This window comes from Tiliqua scincoides, chromosome 4 (assembly GCF_035046505.1).
Source record: "Tiliqua scincoides isolate rTilSci1 chromosome 4, rTilSci1.hap2, whole genome shotgun sequence".
In the NCBI taxonomy this organism is placed as follows: Eukaryota; Metazoa; Chordata; class Lepidosauria; order Squamata; family Scincidae; genus Tiliqua; species Tiliqua scincoides.
In genome coordinates, this window is record NC_089824.1 from 63,325,058 (window position 1) to 63,347,056 (window position 21,999).

General features: G+C 42.8%; 1 protein-coding gene across 1 annotated transcript in view; it reads left to right on the forward strand.

Annotated features, from left to right (window-relative positions):
• The window catches only part of CDH7 (cadherin 7), a 133,592-nt gene extending 128,918 nt beyond the window's left edge, over positions 1–4,674 (forward strand). The window contains exon 11 of the mRNA XM_066626413.1: positions 4,181–4,674. Coding sequence (XP_066482510.1) covers positions 4,181–4,674 — 494 coding nt within the window. The remainder of the gene's footprint in view (positions 1–4,180) is intronic.
• Positions 4,675–21,999: the final 17,325 nt, after the last annotated feature.

Sequence of the window (21,999 nt, forward strand, 5' to 3'; positions counted from 1 at the left end):
GTTTCATATATTTTGCACTTATTAGCAGGTATTTAACTCCCCAGATGAAGTCTGAAGAACATGTCAGAGTGTGAAAACACATTTTTACTTGACTACAGAAGGGATTAACTGCTCAGTACATGACTATAATACTGTCCAAATGTGGTCAAAAGTAGGACAATAGAAGAGAAACGCCTACTTTTTTCCGTGGCTCTTAGCCTGAACTCCTATATGCTTTTTTTTCCTCCCAAGTTGCATAGAATTGTAGGGCTAACCAGGAGCCAAAACACTTTCTTTTGTAAGGGGTTCATAGTGCTTATTTCATTTCTGCTCATACAATAGATCAGAATGAGATGGTTTACTTGCCAAAGGCTTGTCAGTTTCACAGCCAAGCAAAGATTTGAAATCTCATTTTCCATATCCACTCCATATTATAATTCAGGTGCTTTCACTGAAAGCAGGATCCAATTTGGCCAATAATTTCTGACCAATCAATTCTTACGCAATTAAGAACATGAACATTTATCCTGCTCCTCTCACTTCATTGCCACTTAAATCACAGGGCAGTTTCTCCCAACCACCCCTCCATGGTCAGTTGGTTTAGATGAACCATTGCCTTATGATTAGGCAGCTGCGGTCAAGTGCAAGCCGAGGGGGAGGAACTCATTGTGTTTGCGTCCCCTAATTATGTGAGAGCAGGACTAGTTGGACAATATCATGAGAACTAGTCCCAAGTTTTCCAATCTCAACTTCAAAAAACTGTCCACATTGTTCATGACCTTGGTGTGCTACAAACAGACCAGGACCCAACCAAATGGCTGCTTTGAGGGAAAAGAATGCCAGTAGGGCAGTTCCAGATGTCATCTTCCTCACCAATGGCAGTGCTGGGAGAAAAACTGAAAATATCTCCTAAGAAGTATCTGATATCCAAAGGATTTAGAGCTTTCATCACAGAGATGGTTGAGTTTCTTCAGTACTGATTATTGCTGGTATGTTTGAACTAGCAGCAGTCAGCACAGGCATTAACAAAGTTGGTATCTGACCCAAGTGTCCAACACAGAGTCATCATGCTTGCCTCCAGCAAAAGGTAATGTAAGAGTCCAATCCTCCCCTCCCCTCCATGCAGCCAAAATGGTGCGCAGTGTCATAATGGCCGCCACACAACAGCCCAATCTGTAAGGCACCCTTAGAGAAATGGATATGAATTACTCAGACAACCCATGAGTCATGAGAAGTTATGCCACAGAGGAAAGGAAAATTGAGTCCGTAATTATACAGACTTTATAGAAACTTTGAATTCATTGTCATGTTTGGGAGCTACTTTCTAATTTTCCCCAACAAAAATATGTTTGTAGTTCACCTTTCAGTATCATATTTCCAGTTAATCACAAAACCTATTTGTAGTAATATACAACTTTATCTTTGAGATTTCAACCTTTAAAAAAAAAACGACATATACAGGTAGATTACCCATTATCCAGACATCTAAAATCTGGATTATTCCAGAATCCAGACTTTTGGTTCAAGACTTTCTTTTAAACTCCTCCCACACTGGTGCTACTCATGAGCATTTGTGAACAGAGGAGCTGTGAATGCAGTATGAATACAAGGAGCATTTGTGCAATGTTTTCTATAGCGTGAACACTAGAAGGTCTTGTGCTCATTCCCATGTACAGTGCAGATACAGGCTGTAAGGTTCTGTTCTTTGTTTTATTGTGTTACCTGAACAAATTATGTTGAAAAAGAACAAAAACAGACACCCAAATGGTTAACTGTGAAAAGAGTAAGAGGAAGCATTTCTAATTTATGTAATTATTCAGAAATCCAGGCACATCTGAAATTCAGATAACTTCCCATCCCAAGCAGTCTGGATAAGGGATACTCAACCTTAAACACCCATAGTACCAAACATATTTCATACCAAACATATTTCATTCCACATGTATCTTTCTAAGGAACAAATTATTTAGAACGGTTTATCAAACTGCAGTTTGCGACTGATTGTTGGTGGATCGCGAAGCTTTAGTTGATAAGCTGATAACTGAGAAGGCAAGTGCATGGAGAGTTATGGAAAGTGAAACTGAGCCATATTGCCTGTTTACTCGTGAGTAGGTGAACTTGCCTTAGTTCATATGAAAGGCTGAGAGGAATCTAACTACAACAGAATGGTTCCAATCCAATGAATGCAGCCCCTAGAAAGCACCCGAGTAGGAAGTCCCTGCATCCAAGCTGACGAATGTATTGAGCCCTATGGAAAGCAAAACTAAGCTACATGTTCCTGTTTACTGATGAGTAAGCAAATGTGCCTTGGCTAATGGTCAGGTCAGGCAAATGAAAATGCAAGGCTACCGGAATGGTCCCGATCTGATGAAAGTGGAGCTCAAATGCTCCAGAAAGCAGCCTCCCTCATATAAAGAATAAAACTGAAGCTTGAAGTGGTAAGGATAATTTTTTTTTCTTTTCAGACTTGTAAAGCTAGGTGGGTCCTGATAGTGATATGGTTGAAATATAAGAATTGGGCACTGGGTAGGGCTGAAAATCTTACTGATTTTTTTGTGGGGTGGGGTGTTATTGCAGGCAGGCTACAGAGAAAATTCACTTGGTGGAATAGGGCTGGCTTCCCTTTGTTTTACTTTTTTTTGTTTTACTTTATTTGTTTTACTTTGTTTTACTTTATTTATAATTATTTATTTTAATTTGCTTGATGATGTCACTTCCGGCAGGTCCCGGACAGATTGTCATTTTAAAAAGTGGGTCCCGGTGCTAAAAGTTTGAGAACCACTGAGTCTTAGAGCAATGCATTGATGGCCAAAATGCCAATTTTCAGCTTCTTGGACGTACATTAAAAGTTATGTATTAATGTGTCGTCAAGCAATGTGTTATATGGTGTCTCTCCTATATTCATTGGACAATTTATCATAGAAAGGTGGATACCATTAATCCCAAACAAGGTGGGATAAACAGAAGAATACTGCTAAACTGTATTATCTTCAAATGCTTGAATTTTCTGTAGCATTGCTGCTGACTTTATCTTTGAGTTACACTGCATCCTTATAATCATTATTTCAGGATAGAAGGTAATTTCTGCAAATTGTGCTATTCTAATTGTTAATGAATGTTAGGTAGCAACAGTAGTCATGCTACTGAGAACAACCAATACCAATCACTGTGAGAAAACAGCTCTTTTGGCTGTCTTGTAATTCCCCTGGGAACTTCCAGCTCTCTGCTTAAGGCTCTCAGATCACGATTCCCTTCCAGTGGATTAATCTCTTAGTGACATTTGGATAATGCAAATAGAATCATTTTGGTGCTTTATCACTAAATTAGTAAACTAATAATTTTTGAAAGACATGAGCTATGTGCGTATATAACATGAAACTTGAATGATGTAACTCAGTAGCTGAGTATGTGCTTGATTTATGAGCGAATGTTGAGTAGTCCTTTGACATGTTACCCAAATATTCTTCTTGGGTCCAAAGCCAACAAGAAATCATTGTACTCGTAAGTACCAGAAATTTCAAAATTATTATCCCCTGGTATAATGGGCAGAACTAATAAACTCATACAGCCATTGAAGTTCTTGTTAGACATAACTCACAGATATAAGGTGCAGTGCTTTGCACATTAAGCAAAGTGCCATCTATTAGAGAGATGCCTTTAATGTGCAAACCAAGACTTATGCTAGATATTACTTCACAACTCTGAATTTCCTAATCAAGGTTCAGATACTTCATCGGGCAGCCTTTCCTCCATATATGCCAATGATGGAGTCATTGCCCAAACTGTGACAGTTAAATTACACGTGGTATGTTTATGAATGTGCTTTTATGTGCAATTAAGAGTTCAGAAAAAGGTCTCCTTTTATTTCATGGTTGTGAGGTTGTAATATTAGGCCCGAACTGGCTCTTAAAATTTATGCTTCAGCAGCCAGCTTAGGATACAGTAATATATATGAAGACATTAAATCAGGATGAGTGTGGTAATAGATTCCTTAATGTCTAAAAGCTCTTGGTCTGAAAGCTGTTTTAGATCCTGTTAGCAAATTCAAAAATTGACTGTATGGTGTAACCACTGAATTGGCATGAAAGGGTTCTAACTATGCATAATTTAAAGAATAGGTCCTCTGGTAGGTAAGAGCCTAATTGGGCCGGGGGGGGGGGGAGTCCAGAAGTTGCTAACAGGGTTGTCTCTTCCATTGCAGTGCTTGTCCTGCTGATTGTTACAATGAGACGGCGAAAAAAAGAGCCCCTTGTTTTCGATGAAGAGAGAGATATCAGGGAAAATATAGTCCGATACGATGACGAGGGAGGTGGAGAAGAAGACACAGAGGCCTTTGACATGGCTGCCTTGAGGAACCTCAACATCATCCGAGACACCAAGACCAGGAGGGATGTGACTCCAGAGATCCAGTTCTTGAGTAGACCATCTTTTAAAAGCATCCCAGATAATGTCATTTTTCGGGAATTTATTTGGGAAAGGCTAAAAGAGGCTGATGTAGATCCCTGTGCTCCACCCTATGATTCCCTGCAGACGTATGCATTTGAGGGAAATGGTTCCGTGGCTGAGTCACTCAGCTCTTTAGATTCTATCAGCTCAAACTCTGATCAGAATTATGATTACCTCAGTGACTGGGGGCCTCGTTTTAAACGGCTTGCAGACATGTATGGAACTGGACCAGAAAATTTGTATTCATAGCCTTTGAACCTTTCTATGACAATGCACTAAAGAAAAAAAGAAAAGATCTTAATATCTGGACTAAGGAAAATCTGTAAATAAATCCCCATTTTTAACTTTTTGGGTTTTTTTGCCTTGGTGAAGCATATCTTCATTAGAACTTCGTCCTAGGGACTGCACTGAACACAAAGAATTCTGAGCATCCGATGGCATTTTTGGTAACATTACGATGCTCGACCATGTGCAAATAGATAGCAACCCTCATATACCTGCAGAGGCAACTAACCTCAAAGAGTAAGTAGTGCACTGTGACCTCAATGAGCCAATGATACCCTGTAGATGCCTTCACAGTACTGCTGGGTCTAGACCACAGAGTCTTCTTAGTGGAAAGGGGAGGGGTGAGAAGAGATCATTTACCACTCACAATAGTATTACCGTATGTTGTATACTACTGATGCAAAGTTAAATCTTTTATTTACAGTGTTGCATGCAAATTGGCTTGCTGGCTCAAAACAAAACAAAAATCCAACATAGTGAAATTTTTTCCATGTTGGTTTTAAAAGCTATTGCTTTTCCTATTATGAAAATCTGCAACATATGCTATTGCCTTATCAAAATAGTTTTAAGATAGGTGAATCAGAGACCTGATTCTTGCAGTTTTGTGATGCCTATGTAGGTATAGGGAGAAAGTTGCTGTCTATTTTTTTTTATTTTTATTATTATTACTATTATTATTAATATCTTCTGATTAGTACAGGAGAAATTATCCTTTCTTCACTCTTTGGTTTTTAAATAAAATGTTGCCATGTAGAGGTATGTTTATTTTGGAGCTCTAATCTCTACTACATTCAGGTTTATCATGGTATTAGATGCTTGAGAACATGCTGTTTTTTCCTCCAGTCTCAGCTACATGAAGGAAATGAAGCATGGAAATAGAGAAATTACAGTGAAGCAATTGAGCCCGTCGTTCATCTCTCCGAGAGGAACACTGCTACAAGGACACGCTGCTGTCATTGTTCTTCAGAGCCATTACAATGTCTGCGATATTTGAATAAAATGTTTGTACTTTGCATTTTCAAAAGGAGACTACAGAGGCAGTCAGGAGCATCTGTAACTCAAGTTGTAGTTTTCAAGGTCATCCATTCTATGTGCTCCAGCGATTTAAACAAACCTGCTCTTTCCGTCAAGTTCCCTACCTCTTTTGCTGAGGCAGAATCACAGCAAAAGACTCTTTTACATTTCTTTCATATGTTAAGCAGTGTGATATGACTAGCACCAGAATCCATCTTCAGATCCTGACGCACATAAGTATTTTCTCCCAGGGAGCTAACTTCATAACGCACCATCTCTGTGCTGGTTCAGGTGTGCCAAACTCGAAGGATGATTGCAGTCAGTTAAAATAATGTTGAATTTTTGAAGTAGAATTTCTTAGAATGTGACAAGTTTTTATGATTCAGGCAATATTTATATTTTAGCTGTCTTCATTTATTACTAGCATATAAGACATGTATTCATGTAGAATTGTGCTTTATTTTAATAGCATTTTTCTATTTTCTTCTTCTTCCCCTTCCCCCCCAGCTGAAAATTGGTTGGTTGAGATCCTGAACAAGGCTAAGTCCTAAAAACATTTACCCACATACTTTGTCTTAAAAGACTGCAGTGGCTACATGTGAAAATAGTGTTGAACTTACTTGTTGGATGAATAGGATCTAAATCTGAAAAAAAAGGGGATACCATAAAGAAGGGTTCTCAAAGTTTGTTAGAGTGTGCCTCCCAAGGCCAAGAAGCAAACATAAGTTGTCTGGTTTAGCTTGATCAAGTTCTAGACAGGCAGATCAGAGACGTTCATGGCAAGAAGAGCCACATGTGCTTCTAATGTATGTTAAACAGGTATATTAAACAGGATGGTCCCTTTTACCATCCCAGTAGAGCAGTGGTTCCCAACCTTTAGGAGACCGTGGACCACTGAGACAAAAACTGGAACTGGCGAGGACCACATGTAACCAGGGCTTCCAATAGGAATTTTATCAGGGGGTACAATGTTTCTTTTGGGCCCCTTCCCAAAGGGGAAGGGGAGGGTGCGAAACAGAGTTGGGGAGGGTGATGACAGGGGTGGGGAACGGGGAAAAATAGGGCAGGGGGAGGATTAAACAGCAGGAAGAGTCTTTGGAGCCCTCATCTACTGTGCTTCCCAATGTGGAGCCCATGTCTACCTTCCCACACAGTATTGGTAGCTAGATAGAGTAATACAGAAAATCAAACACACTTCTAAATCTCTAAAATTTCTTAAATATAGAAAATCATTGCAGAAAATTAGATCATCATATTTAAACTCTAGAATGGAAAGTGTCCCGTGTGGACCAAAATGTACTTCTGCAGCAGCTGCAGTTCCGCAGTTGTGTCATTGATACACTCTTTCATGGTAAGCAGAGCCACAGGCCAGTTTCTTTCCAGATTTGACACTGTGCTAAGGAGTGACATGTATGCATTCCTTCGCCCAGCACATATGACCGACAGCAGCCACAGCTGCTATGCACCCAGTATTCCATGTGGGCAGCAAGTCCTGGTGAGATTGGAAAACATAATTTCTGGGGTTCCTCCTTTTCCCTCTCATAGGCCCTGCATTCAGCACCCAGCCCTTTACACAAAAAATATAATTAAATTTGTAATAATCAGAGATTTATTAGATGTATTATTTCTTGTGAAGATTTGTGGGTTGCTGCTTTTGTTGCTGGCTCCAGGCAGGTCACTTTCTGCCCTCTCTGGTGGTCTGAGGCTTCGCAAACCACTTCTCAGGGTCTTGCCGACAACTTGTTGGGAAACAGTGCAACTGGTAGAGCAGTTCTAGAGCAACTGTTTAAAATGTTGAGAACTTCTTAGCATCTCTGACGATCAAAACCCAGGGGCACTGATAGGAATTTTATCAGGGGGTACAAAGTTTCTTTGGCGCCCCTTCTCATCTCCCTTCAAATGTGAATGCTAATCTTTATACAATATATAGTCCTGTCCTTTGGCTCCCAGGCACCCTTTTTGACCCCGGGACCAGTTACGATGTACCCCCTGCACTCTCAGAGGCCCTGCAACAACCATAACAGATTTCTAGTTACAATTAGAGTATTATAATATGTTCATATTCTGCCTACTGAGGAAGGCAGACAGCACACAAGTGCGGAGATATCAAAGACAGGTTTGTGCCTTCACTAGCAACCTAGCAAATGGCTGATGCAACCTTAGAGAGGCCACTTATACTTTGAGAACCCGGGTTTTGAGTCACTCCAAAAATGATTCTGCTGGAAGAAAAGGACTCTTATCGAAAAATCTTGAAAAAACTAGCAACACAAAGGAGGTGGAAATTATCTTAAGGCTCTATAATTCTTGCAGCTCAGCATGATCAGTGCTCTACATGAAAGTGGCCTTCAGCTTCATCAAAAGAATAAAGATTGATCATGCACAACACAGTTCTTTACCTTGGGTAACTTTTTTGTAGACAATCATTGTTTCATGATTCAGTAGATTTGCTTCTAGTTGAATTAAATATATATATATATATATATATATATATATATATATATATATATATATATATACACACACACACACACACACACACACACACATAGCTATATATATATATATGTATATATATATATATATATATATACACACACACACACATAGCTATATATATATATACACACACATAGCTATATATATATATATATATATATATATATATATATATATATATATATATATAGCTATGTGTGTATGTATGTATGTATGTATATATATATGACTGATTTTTGTAATGGAACTCAGAAAGATATTGCCCATGACTTTTAGTCACATATGTAAGGTTTTCAATAAAAAAGTTAAAAAAAACAAACCCAAAAATGTTCAAGTGTATGGAACTCAATAACAAGTTGAGCTGCAGGAGTTATGTAAGTGTTACACAAGAAGACTTCAAAGAAAACTGTTGTGGAACAAAGGCAGTATAAGAAAAATTTTAGTTCAACACCAGGCTCCCAACTAGCACTGCATTCCCAAGAGAGGAACTTTTTACTTGTGTTTCAGGCAGTTCAGTAATAACTAAATCTCTTCCACCCCACCCCACCCCACACATACACCATTGTAGCCATGCCACCTAAGTGTGCACTGCATCCTGTGGGGCCAGTCCTGGAGGTCTCCTCTGGGTAATAATAATAATAGTTAATAATAATAACATTATTTTTACCCCACCTTTCTACCCGAAGGGACTCAAGGCAGCTTACAACAGGTTAAAACAGATTAAAAACAGATAAAAGCATATTAACACATATCATAAAAACAGCAGTCAGATAAAAAGCAGTCAGGTAAAAAGAGCATAGAGCAGCAAATCATAAAAGCATCAGGCCTGTAAAAAATATTAAAAGATGTTTAAAAGGCTGAGAACTCAGAAGGCTTGTTTAAACAGAAGGGTCTTCAGGCCTCGCCAAAAAGTCTCAAGAGAGGGAGCCGTTCTTAAGTCAAGGGGAAGGGAATTCGATAGTGTTGGTGCCACTACTGAGAAGGCCCTGTTTCTTGCCGCCACCCCACGTACCTCCCTAGGCGGCAGCACTTGTAAAAAGGCCTTCTCTGATGACCTAAGAGGACGAGCCAGATTGTACGGGAGCAGGCGATCTCTAAGATACCCTGGCCCACAGCAGTATAGGGCTTTAAAGGTCAAAACCAGCACCTTGAATTGGGCCCGGAAACAAATAGGCAGTCAATGCAGCCGCTGGAGAAGCAGACTGACAGAGTCAAATCGCCTACTTCCAGTAACTACACGGGCCACCACATTCTGCACTAGTTGCAGTTTCTGAACCATCTTGCAGGGCCATCGAGGATTTTCGCACCAGGAGAGCCTGTCTTATCTGGATTTAATTTCAGCTTGTTAGCCCCCATCCAGATCCTCACTGCCTCCAGACAGCGCTCCAGGCCCTCAACCGCCACCCTGGAGTCTGGAGGAAAGGAGAGATAGAGCTGGGTGTCATCGGCATATTGATGGCACCCCACTCCAAACCCCCGGATGACCTCTCCCAGCGGTTTCATGTAGATATTAAATAGCATGGAGGACAGAATTGAACCCTGCGGCACCCCGCACCTCAAGGGTCAGGGTGTCGAACAGGCATCCCCCAGCACCACCATCTGGGACCGATCCTCCAAGTAGGAGCAGAACCACCGCAAAACAATGCCTCCAACTCCCAACTCAGCCAATCGGCCCAGAAGGATACCATGGTCGATGGTATCGAAAGCCACTGAGAGGTCCAGCAGGACCAACAGGGATGCACTCCCTCTGTCCAGTCCCCGGCGTAGGTCATCCACCAAGGCAGTTTCCATCCCAAAACCCGGCCTGAAACCAGATTGAAAAAGATCCAGATAATCCGTTTCATTCGCTTCGGGTAAGGGGAACGTTTGCTCACTGCCTGGTGGGTCTACTCAGACATGTGCCAGAAATTTTGCTGGTGCACATCCAAGTAGACCAAGGAAGGCAGATAAAGGCCAGGAAGGGATACAACATATCAGCAGAGCTGGTGCTGCTAATACCACCCCCTCCTGCCCTCAATCCCACATCCCATTCTGTCTGTCTCCCACCTGCCACTTCTGTTGACTTAGGGCACAGTCCTAACCCCTTATGACAGTGCTTTCCAGCACTGACATAAGGGCAATGCAGCTCTGAGGTAAGGGAACAAACATTCCCTTACTTTGAGGAGGCCTCCGTGAGTGACACCCAACTGCAGGATGCTGCACACATCCCATTGGCACCACTATGCCAGTGCTGGAAAGCACTGACATAAGGGGTTAGGATTGCGCCCTTACTGGCACTGGGGGTCATTGGCTGGCCACTGATGTGCTCTTCTGACCACTCACTATTGTGGTGGCAGCCTGGCCACACTGAGGGGCTTTTCGTCTTTTGCAACAACCATAAATCATGTTGTGCCACTGAAATACAAGTTCCAGTGGTGCGTGGCCCAACAGGATTGGGCTGTCAAACATCAGACTCACATGCCATGTGGCAAACTACTTTTGCAACTTAAAGAAGTTTCAAAAGTTATTTGTTTTAAGACACTAGGATCTGCTATTCAAAGAAAGTCATTCAAAAACAATCCCACTAGGCATTTACCATCTCTTTGACACACCTAAAGTATATCTGTGGATCCAGGCCATATATAAAGATAACAATTATTAAGAAATGCTCACTTTATCACATATAGTAGAACTTACAAGTATGCCTTTTTCTCTGTATTTTTTTTTAATAAAACTGCATAGCATCCTTTTTAACAAATATTGAGAGCATGGCCTTGTGATTTTGTTATCTAATCTCCATTACTTCAAGCATGAAAACTTTCATGTATCCATTTCCTATCACAAATGCATAAGATGAGACTCATCCATCAGAAACCTTCGTGAGCTTGAAACAATATTATTCCAGTCTCTTGTGCCAGTCAGACTTGTATGCAATCAGATGTGCACATAGAACTCTTGCATACCTAAGCTTCCCCATTTGTTTCAGGAAGGGCCTCCTATCCAAACATTCCATTCTGTGGCTCAATTATTTCGCTCCACCAAAAGAAATTGATCCCTTGCAGTCAAGGGATCTCTGTGCAAGCACTACAACTCACGCGCACTTAAGTAATTGTTGGACCAGGTTACTTAACTGCAAGATATGTGAATAATGGTATTCATTGTCCTACAAATCTGATGAAAGATACTCTTAAAGATTAAACATTATTGGAGAAGAAGGGACTGATCTTTACCTAGGCCATGTTTGTTGCTGTAGTAATGCCTGACAATAAGAGATGCAAAATGAGTTTGGTAATACCTTTTTGTTGGAACAGACTCTTTAAACGGTGAACAAATTCATAAACATGGACATACAGGAGGGAGCGGAGATGATGGCAGGCCTTGCCATCATATCCTAACCCACCTCCCAGCCCAGGAGATTGACATGGGTCTCCTTGAATCTGCATCCGCTCAATAGCGGGTGCAGATCTGAGGAGACCCATCGGGGTCTCATGGGTATGAAACAGGGTAAGGGAGTGTAAATTCCCTTACCCTGAGTAGACCTGGTGCTGCTTCCCAGCCTTCCTCTTTTTGGCACCGCTGCAGCCCTGGGCGCTGGGAAGGATTGGGCTGTGAACGTGGCTAAGCTAATCTGAGTTTCCTCCCAGGCATCCAGCAGAAGGCAGCAATTTTGCGGGAAGCTTTGAAATAGGCACATGAGAATGGAAGGTTTTGAGAAAGGAAAGAGAGAAAACTGAAGGAGCGATTACCAACCCTGTTCTGCTCACAGGTTTTGAGTACGAAGTCCAAAGCAGCAAGGGCAGGCCTGCAAGGTTCCAGGGGAGTTCTATGAGCTAAGAAGGAAGCTCCTCTGAGGCTGAGGACAGCTAACAGCAAGATGGCTCAGCAAGAGGCTTCCTACCTGCAGGACAACATTGCCAAGCAAAATGTGGAGGCTTTCAGCAGGGATGAAAGCACCACCCAAATGAAGAGAGTCTCTATCAGGAAAAAAGGACCAAACTGCACAGAAAGATGACCACCTTGGCAAATGGCAAGTTGAATAGTTATAATACTTTGCACAAAGGAGACAAATATGTGTCTGGGTAGACAATGGAGTTTGCAGCTTTGGGGTATGCAGCGTGGATTTCCTGGACTTGATTGGGCTTGAGTGTGTCCTTCCAGAAGCATACAAAGGCTTGATCGCTCCCCAGTCAGAGAAGTTCCTGAAGGACAAAAGGGATGGCAGGGTGTTTGCTGCACCTAGGCTTGGGTTGTTGATGGGAGAAGATTCTTGGCATTGGAATCTGAAAAGATTGTCCAAGTGGCCTGGCCACATGGCAATTTGAAACTTTATTTGTGGTAGGACTTGTGCTTGCAGCAATCTGTCAGAAGGGAGCACCCAGATTTGCAAGGCCAGTGTAGAAGGAAGGATATATGCAGACATCCCACAAGCTCCAACCTTCTTTTTCCCTTTGTGGCCCTTAATTAGCATGATCTCTCCTAAGAGTTCAGCCTGATCTCACCCCAAGTCCTGCCTGACTCCCAGGAATGCCAACCAGGGACCAAAATGGGTTAGGGTTAGGTATGGGACTGCACATGTGTTGGGAAAAGAGAACATAGAACAGGATTGGGCTGTTAGGCTGCAATCCTATACACAATTAAACTGAGACTAAGTATCATTGCATTTGATGGAGCTTACATCTGAGTAGACATGCAGAGGACTGTGCTGTTAATATTTTGCCAAGAAATATTAGCTCATTGTAAGATGTCACAGTCTGTATATCTTGTGATTGTGATGTACCATAATTTTAACTTGAATTATACTAGTTGGCATCCTTCAGTCTCGGAAGACCATGGTGTCACGCTCTGAATGGTGGCTCTGGAACAGAGTGTGCTCTCCAGTGCGCAAAGCCTGGGTAAAGTAGGTATGGAGGATAGGCTGTTACCCATGCAGCAATCCCCCCTCTCCACGTCGCTGAAATGGTCCAATGGAAAGGCAGAAGCCAATACGGTTGGTTCCAGCGGTGTCGCAGGAGTTGCCAGAACGTGACTGTGTTCAGCCATGAACTGCCTCAGGGACTCCGGCTCCGGATTTTGCCTCGAGGTTGACTCCTGAAGCCTTTTCCATAACTGGATGTAGCCACAAGGCAGTGGAGGTTTGGGATCAGAGTTTTCCTTCTCTCAGATGAGCTGCCTTCCCAGGCTGACGAGTCCCATCTACCCGGTGGCTGTTTAGTCGCCTCTTACGACAAGGCGTCAACTTGAATTATAGTACCCTTTTAAAACCCAAATGCATTTCTGGCCTAATCCAAAAACTACTGTTATAAGCTTGCAAGCTTGGGAGGGACTGCAGCTCAGTGGTAGAAGTATGCTGAAGGTCTGAGGTTTGATCCCAGGAATCTCTGGGTAGAGCTGGGAGATATTCTGATCTGAAACCCTGGAGAACTGCTACTGCTCAGTGTGGAAAATGCTGCACTAAACAAACCAATGGGCTGAATTTTTGTAAAGCAGCTACGATCTTGTGACATGCCAGCAACTGCACTACCATTAAGTTACATCAGTATAGCAAGCAGCTATCCAAATGCATATCTGTTGGACTGGGTCCCGCAGCTCCAGGCAGCTCAGGATTGGGCTGTAAGTCATCTAGTTGCCCCCATATATGCTCTACCATGTAGGAATATTAATCTCATGTTCTGATATTCCATCTCCTTCTCCATCCTTCACATCATTAGCAATGTCAGGGAAACTTAGTTCATGATGATGTTAACAGTTAGAATTGGTATTTGGATTTTCCAGGTTCCTTACAAATACAGATGTTGTGTGGACAGACTGTGTTGTTTTCATTGGCATTCCACATTGCACAGAATGTGAAGTCCCTCCTGATTGCTTGCCGTGCAGGTCACCATTCCTATGATGCTCTTCAGAATCCAACAATTAACCATGCAGCTCTAGCCTCCCTAATTCATCTAATAACTTATAGATGTTCAGTAAAGCGGAGCCTAAGAACCTTTTGAGGTTCATTACTTGTAACACAGTGTCTTCATTATCCTTTATATCGCCTGTGCTTTATCTGAGTAGATAACAAGAGGACGAAAGTATGTAGAAGAAGCAAAAGTGAATCAGGTCAAGCTCCACATTTTCCACACGCTGACATTTATTACAACAGCCTTGCTCTGCCTCAGCAGTCCCTGATATAATTATAGCTTATCCTTTCCATTGAGACTAACTACTCATCAATTGGGACTAAATGTGAAATTACACCAGACATTGAGGACACATTTGACCACTGAAGGCTGACCAGAATGGCCAGCCTGAGTTTTACTGCCTTTGTGTTTCCTATATGATCAAAGTATTTTTTTTTTATTAAAGTCAGGCTGTGAAAAGAAAAAGAAATTTAAAAAAGCAATGCCACCATGATGAGATGGTATAAAGAGAAACTGTGAAATGATTATAGAAAATGCAGCCATGGGAAAGGATGCGAAACAGACCAGAGAGAGAGAGAGAGAGAGAGAGAGAGAGAGAGAGAGAACTGGTGAATCCAATTTGAATGTTTCATCGCTCCTTTAATTACTTTTCTCATTTGTCCTTAACACAGGTGGGTTTTCATTGTGCCACCGAAGAAGAAACTGGCATGTTTTTTTTATGCCATTGTTGAACAAGGATGTTTCAATGGTAAAGCAGAGCTGCTTTCAGTATAGTGCACTTAACCTTGTGTTTGGCGTCCGCGTCCTTGGCTTTCCCAGATTGCTTGAAAGACAGATACTGCATACATTGTGATCAGAGATGGGCTGTGTTGCAGGTTGTATGTGCTTTTGACTTTAGATTCTAGCAACGGAGCAGAGGTAAGCAAAGGGGTACTCTGGAGCTACTGGGATCTCTTACGATAGTCTGAAGTTGTCCCTAAACCTTCTGCCCGTTAATCTGAACATAACATAACCTTCAGTGATTTAGTGTTGTTATTTTATCTTTTGTTCTTCCTGACCCTTGGGAAACCAGGTTCAAAACCCAGGCCCTTCCTTGCATCATGGGTGGAATATGGAGCAGAGTGCACTCCTGAGATGTGTGTGTTTGTGGAAAAACAATCCAAACATGGAACCTGCCATTTTGCACCTGGTTCCACCTTGTCATGCTGCCATTTTGTGCGGATAGCTTCTAAAGCTGGGGGGGGGGAGGGGAGGACGACAGCAGCTACCAGAAGCTCATATTCTGCCCACCCCTAAATAAGAGAATTGAAATAAGCAAAGAGATGCAGCAGTTTTCTAACTGCAATGGAAGGGGGGAGCATCACAGGTTACAAGCCATGATGGGTTTGTGCAACCTCCTGGTTTTAGAAGTAGACTCAGAATGCCAGGCGCAGTGGCACTTGTGTGGCACTTGTTGTCTTGTGTGCTAACAGAAGCATCTGGTGGGCCACCATGAGATACAGGAAGCTGGACTAGATTGACCTTTTGGACAGGTCCAGTGGGGCTCTTCTTATGTCCTTATTTTTGCCCAGCCCAGAGGCGTACACATTTGATCCCTGTTGCATATATGCAATGTTGGGCAGAAATGGCTTAAGGGGGAGGCACATCTCCTTGTTCTTCCCCCACTCTGCTGCTCTATTTCAAAACGTACAGCTGCAGATCAGACAGGAAGAGAGCAAGAGGGCTAGGTGAGGCATTCATTCAGGTGGCTGTTGGACACAGTGCCACCTGCACCCATCTGCCACCTGAGGTAGCTTGCTGCTGCTTGACTCATGACTGGATCAGCTCTGTGAGGGGTCTGCAGCAAGACTACTTAATGTGGCAAGTCCTTTCTGAAGGAAGGCGATTTGAGAGCCATTGCTGTAAGTGTTGTGCAGAGATATCATTATTTGCCCCCAAAATTCTACATACCCAATACGCACCTTCTCACCTGTGCCATTGGCTGTTTTGCTGCCTGCCAAAGAAGATAAGTCAGCAGGTGGGAGGGGTAGGCGGAGGGATGGATGTGGCAGGGAGGGGGGCAAAACTGGATGGGGAGGGAGGTGAGGATGGGCGGATCTGGTTTGGGAAGAGTTTGGCAGGTATTTAGCTACCACATGTCCAAGTATTATTATTATTATTATTATTATTATTATTATTATTATTATTATTATTATTATTATTAACAGTATTTATATACCGCTTTTCAACTAAAAGTTCACAAAGTGGTTTACAGAGAAAAATCAAATAACTGAATGGCTCCCTGTCCCAAAAGGGCTCACAATCTAAAAAAGGTGCAACACCAGCAGACAGCCACTAGAACAGACCGTGCTGGCGTGAGGTGGGCCAGTTACTCTCCCCTGCTATAAAAAGGAGCACCCACTTGAAAAAGTGCCTCTTACCCAATTAGCAGGGGTAGTAGACCCCTCTCCCATGGATTAGAGAGGCTTACGCCCAGATATGAGAATTCTTGACCCCTTGCATAGAGGAAAACTCCACAACTACCCCCCCCCCCACAGGATGCAGCGGTCACCATTTTGACAACATTGCATTTGCAGGGGGTGGTAAAGAATAGAATTGGGCTCGATCACATGCACACAGTACCTTGTGTGTTCGGACTGTACATTGTGACATGATATTGGTGTTGTAATTATATTCCTGTTTCACTTTCTGGAATATTTGTTCTCTCCTTTGAACATGCAAGGGTCACACACAGAAGTTGCATAATAATGATCTCTGGGCTAGTTCACACATTTAAATGTGATATGAAGGAGAAAGATGATGACATTTCTGCTGTCGTCCTGATTAGCACATCCCCTGCATTGGCATGCTGTTTTGTATGGCAGATTGAGGGCTGTAGCTTGTTGCAAGAGCATCTGCTTTTGCATGCAGAATGTCCCAGGTTCCATCTCCAGATAGGAGAGAGAACATCTCCTCTAGGTGGACCAGGGCTCTGACTCAGGCAGAGGCCGCTTCCTACCTTTCTGGGACAAGTCTCCTACAGCAGCCACTCCTTGTTCCATCCTTGGGTACCTGTACTGTTCCCTCAGACTTCACGGAAAGAAGAACAGGTATTTTCAAGGTCAAAAACATGGCCTAAGAGAATTGCTTTCTCTGGCTTATTATCTGAGCAGCATTGTAAAGAAGCTTGGAGGCTGGAAGGCAAATGCTGTTTATAGCACTGGTGGCTGCAGTGGGAATTCGTGTTATAGTGGGAAAATCAGCAGTCCTGCAGTGAAAAAAGGGGTTACTTCCTACAGTGTAATCATGGAACTGAAAGCTTGGAGAGAAGCCTGAACAACTGCAGCCATAGCAACCTTACAGCCCAATTCTATCCTCGAGATACACCAGTGATACATATGCCAGTGCAATGGCAGCCCTAGAAGTCTGCCCACTGAAAGATGCACCATGCACACTGGTGTAACATCAGAGAAACACTGTGCTGCTGTAGCCCGGATGTCTCTCAGATGCCAGCACCACTCCGCTGGTAAGAGGCCAAAACAGAGAGGAGATCAGCCCTTGATGTGGGAGGGACATGGGAGGGATGAGGAGGAGGCAACATACACCATAACCTAAACCCTCTTCAGACAGTGGACATGCCCCTGATGCTGGTGTACATAGGAGTAAACCCATAAGGAACAATGCGGAAGGGAAAAATCACCATAAACCTGTGCCTCCTGTCACACCCATTTTCCTAATATGGAGCATATGGTTCAGACTACATTCAGCCATCAATCACAGCACACCAACCCCTGGACCTAAAGGAGATTACATCGCAGATGAGAAGATGTGCAGCACAGGGCTATAGCTCTCTGGTCTCTCAACAGGAAACTATGGTGAAAGGGCAGATGGTGCACACAAGAGCACTTTGCACAAGCACCCTCTTGTTACTCGCAACACGCATGGCAAGATAGTTTGTTAATACTTATCTCCTCAGAATTTCTACTGCAGGAGGATTCCACTGACAGGTACTGAACCGGACCTCAGCACCCCAACAGGGGAAGCGAGCACATTGTACCCCACACAGGGAGGGGAGGGAATTCCATGCCGTGATGTACTGATGCTGCATCTCTGTCACATGACTCTACCCCCCACATCCTGACCCTCTAGGACTATCAAAGGTGTCTTTGCAATCAAATGTGAGAGCCAGGGTGGTTTGGGAGGTGGACTAAGACCTGGAAGATCCAGGTTCAAATTCCCCCTCAGCCATGAAGCTTCCTAGGTGACCTTGGGGCCAGTCACTTTCTGTCAGCCTCACCTACCTCACAGGGTTGTTGTAAGAAAAAAAGAGGGGAGCAACAGTGTACAGCACCCTGAGCTCTTTGGAGGAAAGGTGGTATAAAAATGTGGTAAATAAATGTGCTCCCTAATCATCCAGTCCTTTTGCAACAGCTAAGAGCAGGGGATGTCTGCTCTCTTGGTGAATGTCAGGGGCTCCAAACATTGCTACTGATGGCCAAATGCTCATCAGAATCCTTTTTTTTTTCAGCTTTCACCCCCTACAAGGGCATCACTGCATATACACTCTAGTGACACCACTTCCCCTCATGAAAACCGAGTATGCATTCATAGAACATGTTGACTGATAGCTATTGTCAAGTCCCTATTACTGTCTCTGGGTCACCTTGATGCCCACAGGCAGCTGTCCCACAGGCAAAGACACAAAGTGCACAGGCAAAGTGCACAAAAGAGCACTTTGAAAGCACCCTCTTGTCACTCGAAACACAGCCAGCTTGGCTGTGAGCCCAGCTGCTGCTCAGTGATGTTGCTAACCTACTCCTTCCAGTCACCCTTGGCTTTGCAGACTCCATGGCAGACAATGAGCCATACCTCACAAGCACCTGCTAGTTAGCTGCCTGCTGAATACCTTGCAATAGCATGACAGTCCTGTTGGGAGGATATGGTTGACAACCCCACTTGTATGTTTCTCTTTCCGATGCTGCTCTGTAACTGAAACAGTTCAATAAAATCTTTGACTGGATCACCCTTGTTAGAAGATAGGGATCCCTTCTACCTACCCTTAGTTGTTCCTTCTCTCAGCTAGTCTCATGGTGGGACTCTGTGGGGAGAGTAAACTCTCTCTTTTCAAGATCTGTCGCATCCTCACTTCATGCCTTCTTGGGATCCAAGGAGGTGGGGCGCTTCTCAGTGATCATAAGCCAACTGTTATATAGTGGGCATTGGCCTGGGGAGAGGGGTTAACTTCATTGGATATTCTTTCCATTTGTTTATATTCCACCTTGTTTTAGTTATTCCTGAGCTGCATTCAAAGACATGGATGAAAATATGTAATGATGTTACTTCCAGGGAGATGTTCATCCTGTTTTTTCCTGCATATTGCTTTGACATTATTGAAATTTGTCCAGGGCCTTTCTTTGCATTTACTAACATGATGAAAACATGGACTTGCTACTAGGGACTTCTGAATTCTGCCATGGCAGGAGCACTTAATGGTAGGCAACACTCTCTCTCTCTCTCTCTCTCTCTCTCTCTCTCTCTCTCTCTGTAAGTAAGGGAAGGAAGATCACTCTTGACTGATTAATACGTTCAATGACATGATTGACTGATTGTTCCATTGAACAGCAGGGATGATTCTGAAGTTGTCAAGAGGAACTTTTCTCCACCTCTTATTGTGGGCTGAGAATAATTTAGACCACACAATAGAGCAATCAGCTTAATGTTTTGCTGTAATGCACATTGAACTTGAAAGTTAAGCAATCCTGCTTTTTTGCAAGGCCTTCTGTATCAGCAACACTCTAACCTCAGAAGGTTGATCCAGATAACCAGGAGCCACACAGTATTCACTGAAAAGCTGGCAAGGGGACACATAGCCTACAACCTATGTTGTAGGAGACAGTAGCCTACAACCATGCAGTTTAGCCTGGAAGGTCCATTACTCTACATCTACTCAGAAATTGGCTTGTTTGAATCACTCCCTTGTGCATGTATTTTGGCAATCTCCTATTTTGTCTACAGTCTGTTTACCATTATTGTTGAAGTTCCTTCTAAGGGTCCAAATAGATACATTAAATACAGAAATGTCTGTCTATACATTTTTTACTTTATGATTATTCATGAATTTATTCAGGTTTTGTTAACTTGTGTAGTCACTTTGATTCCGTCACTTTGTTGGCTGGTGAGAGGGGCATTTAGAGGACGAGGGCCAGAGAGATCACGATTGGCATAAGAAGAGATAGCTAGGAAACAAATCAGGATCAGACCTTGAGCAGATGTTTGGCAGGCCCAAGGAGATCAGGGCAGAGAGGCAAAAACTCAAGTGGGCAGACAAGCTTGAACACTAAAATTGTGGTGAAGATATCAGAGTCAGGAAGATGCACAGTAAGGAGACAAGGAGGAAGGAGCCCAAGCCAGTAAGGCTGGTGCTTAGAGCCAAATTATCTGTACGGCAGCCAGATTGATCAGAAATCAAACTGCTGACAAGCCTTTTTTCAGGTTCCCTTAAGGACTGGGACCAATAAGCACATGGTAGTTAAATCAGTACCTGCTGTGCACATTGCAACAGGTGAGTTAGGGACAAATTCAGACAAATCCTTTGCATTCAAAATCGTTCCATCTTCAGAGTGACTAACCCAGTTTCTCAGTGTGGTCCCAACTTCAGAAGGGAATCTGCCAACATTTATCCTGGCTGGTATTACAGTCCTCAGTGACTCATTGCTGATCCTTAGGGGTTAGATCTTCCAGGTGAAGTTGACTTCCTTGATGCTAATATTAAAAGTCGATTTGTGTGAGCCATTAGATGCAATGGATAGTTCACTTAAATTTAACATGAGAAATGCTTGCTGAATCATGAAACTCGCTGGGTGGCCTTGAGCATGTCCCTAACAGGGCTGTTGGAGGATAAAGTTAGATACTGAGCACTTAGGAAAAGACAGGAAAGGAACCCCCTATTAATAGCAACATGCTTTGCTATGAGATACATTTGCTGGTGAATTAATGCATGTTGTGGAATAAAGCCAGCTTGCCTTCTTCTGACCACGATTTATTGTTCCACTGCTATTTGTACCATCCTCACCCACAAAGTCAGCAATGATTTTTAGCCTTCCACAGTTTAATCAGCAGTTCTCAAAATACCTAAATGTGTTCTCCAAAGGAAATAAACAGAAGCTCCCACCCATGCGCTAACAAAATAACCCCCACACCTCCTGCAAGCCCTCCAAATTGGGAATGCTTATTTAAATGAGTCGTTCAAGGGGAACCTTTGTTAATATTCAGACAAACAAAGGAAAGGTCTTCCTGAAATCCACAATTCAGATAGTGTTGGAGGAAAATGTTAAAGGATGATTAAAAAATGCTTACGTTTAAGTGAACATTTGAAAGGACGCTGGTTTTCTGCATGTAGTGATCTCCTTCAGAAAATTCAAGGCAATCTAACTGCATTGCTGAACATTGACTATAACTACTCCTTCACAGAGTTCAAGTAGAATGTCAATGGCTACTCAATGGTTGATATTGCAGACCCTTGCAAAACATCACCCTTAGTAAGACAGCCCATTAATTTTGTCCTCCTAAAGCATTATTCTCACCCAGTAATGCAGAGGTGAGAGAGCCATCTGTTGACTGAAGTGCAGCATTCATTGGCATCTCACTAGTGATCACCCATTATCTCCTTGATGTCTTTCTCCATATAGAAACCATCCACAGAAGCCTGTTAGTGGAGATCAATTATCTTGAGGGTATATAAGAGAACACGTGACCCTTGATTTGATTTCCATTCCAGTACCATTCACTACAAGCATCATTCACAGAAATGTGCCTTTAGATGCCCGTAACTTTAACAGGCCTTGAGAAAATCTAGTTTACTCCATAATACATAATACATACCCCTACATAATACATACCCCTACCAATGCATTGCCAATGC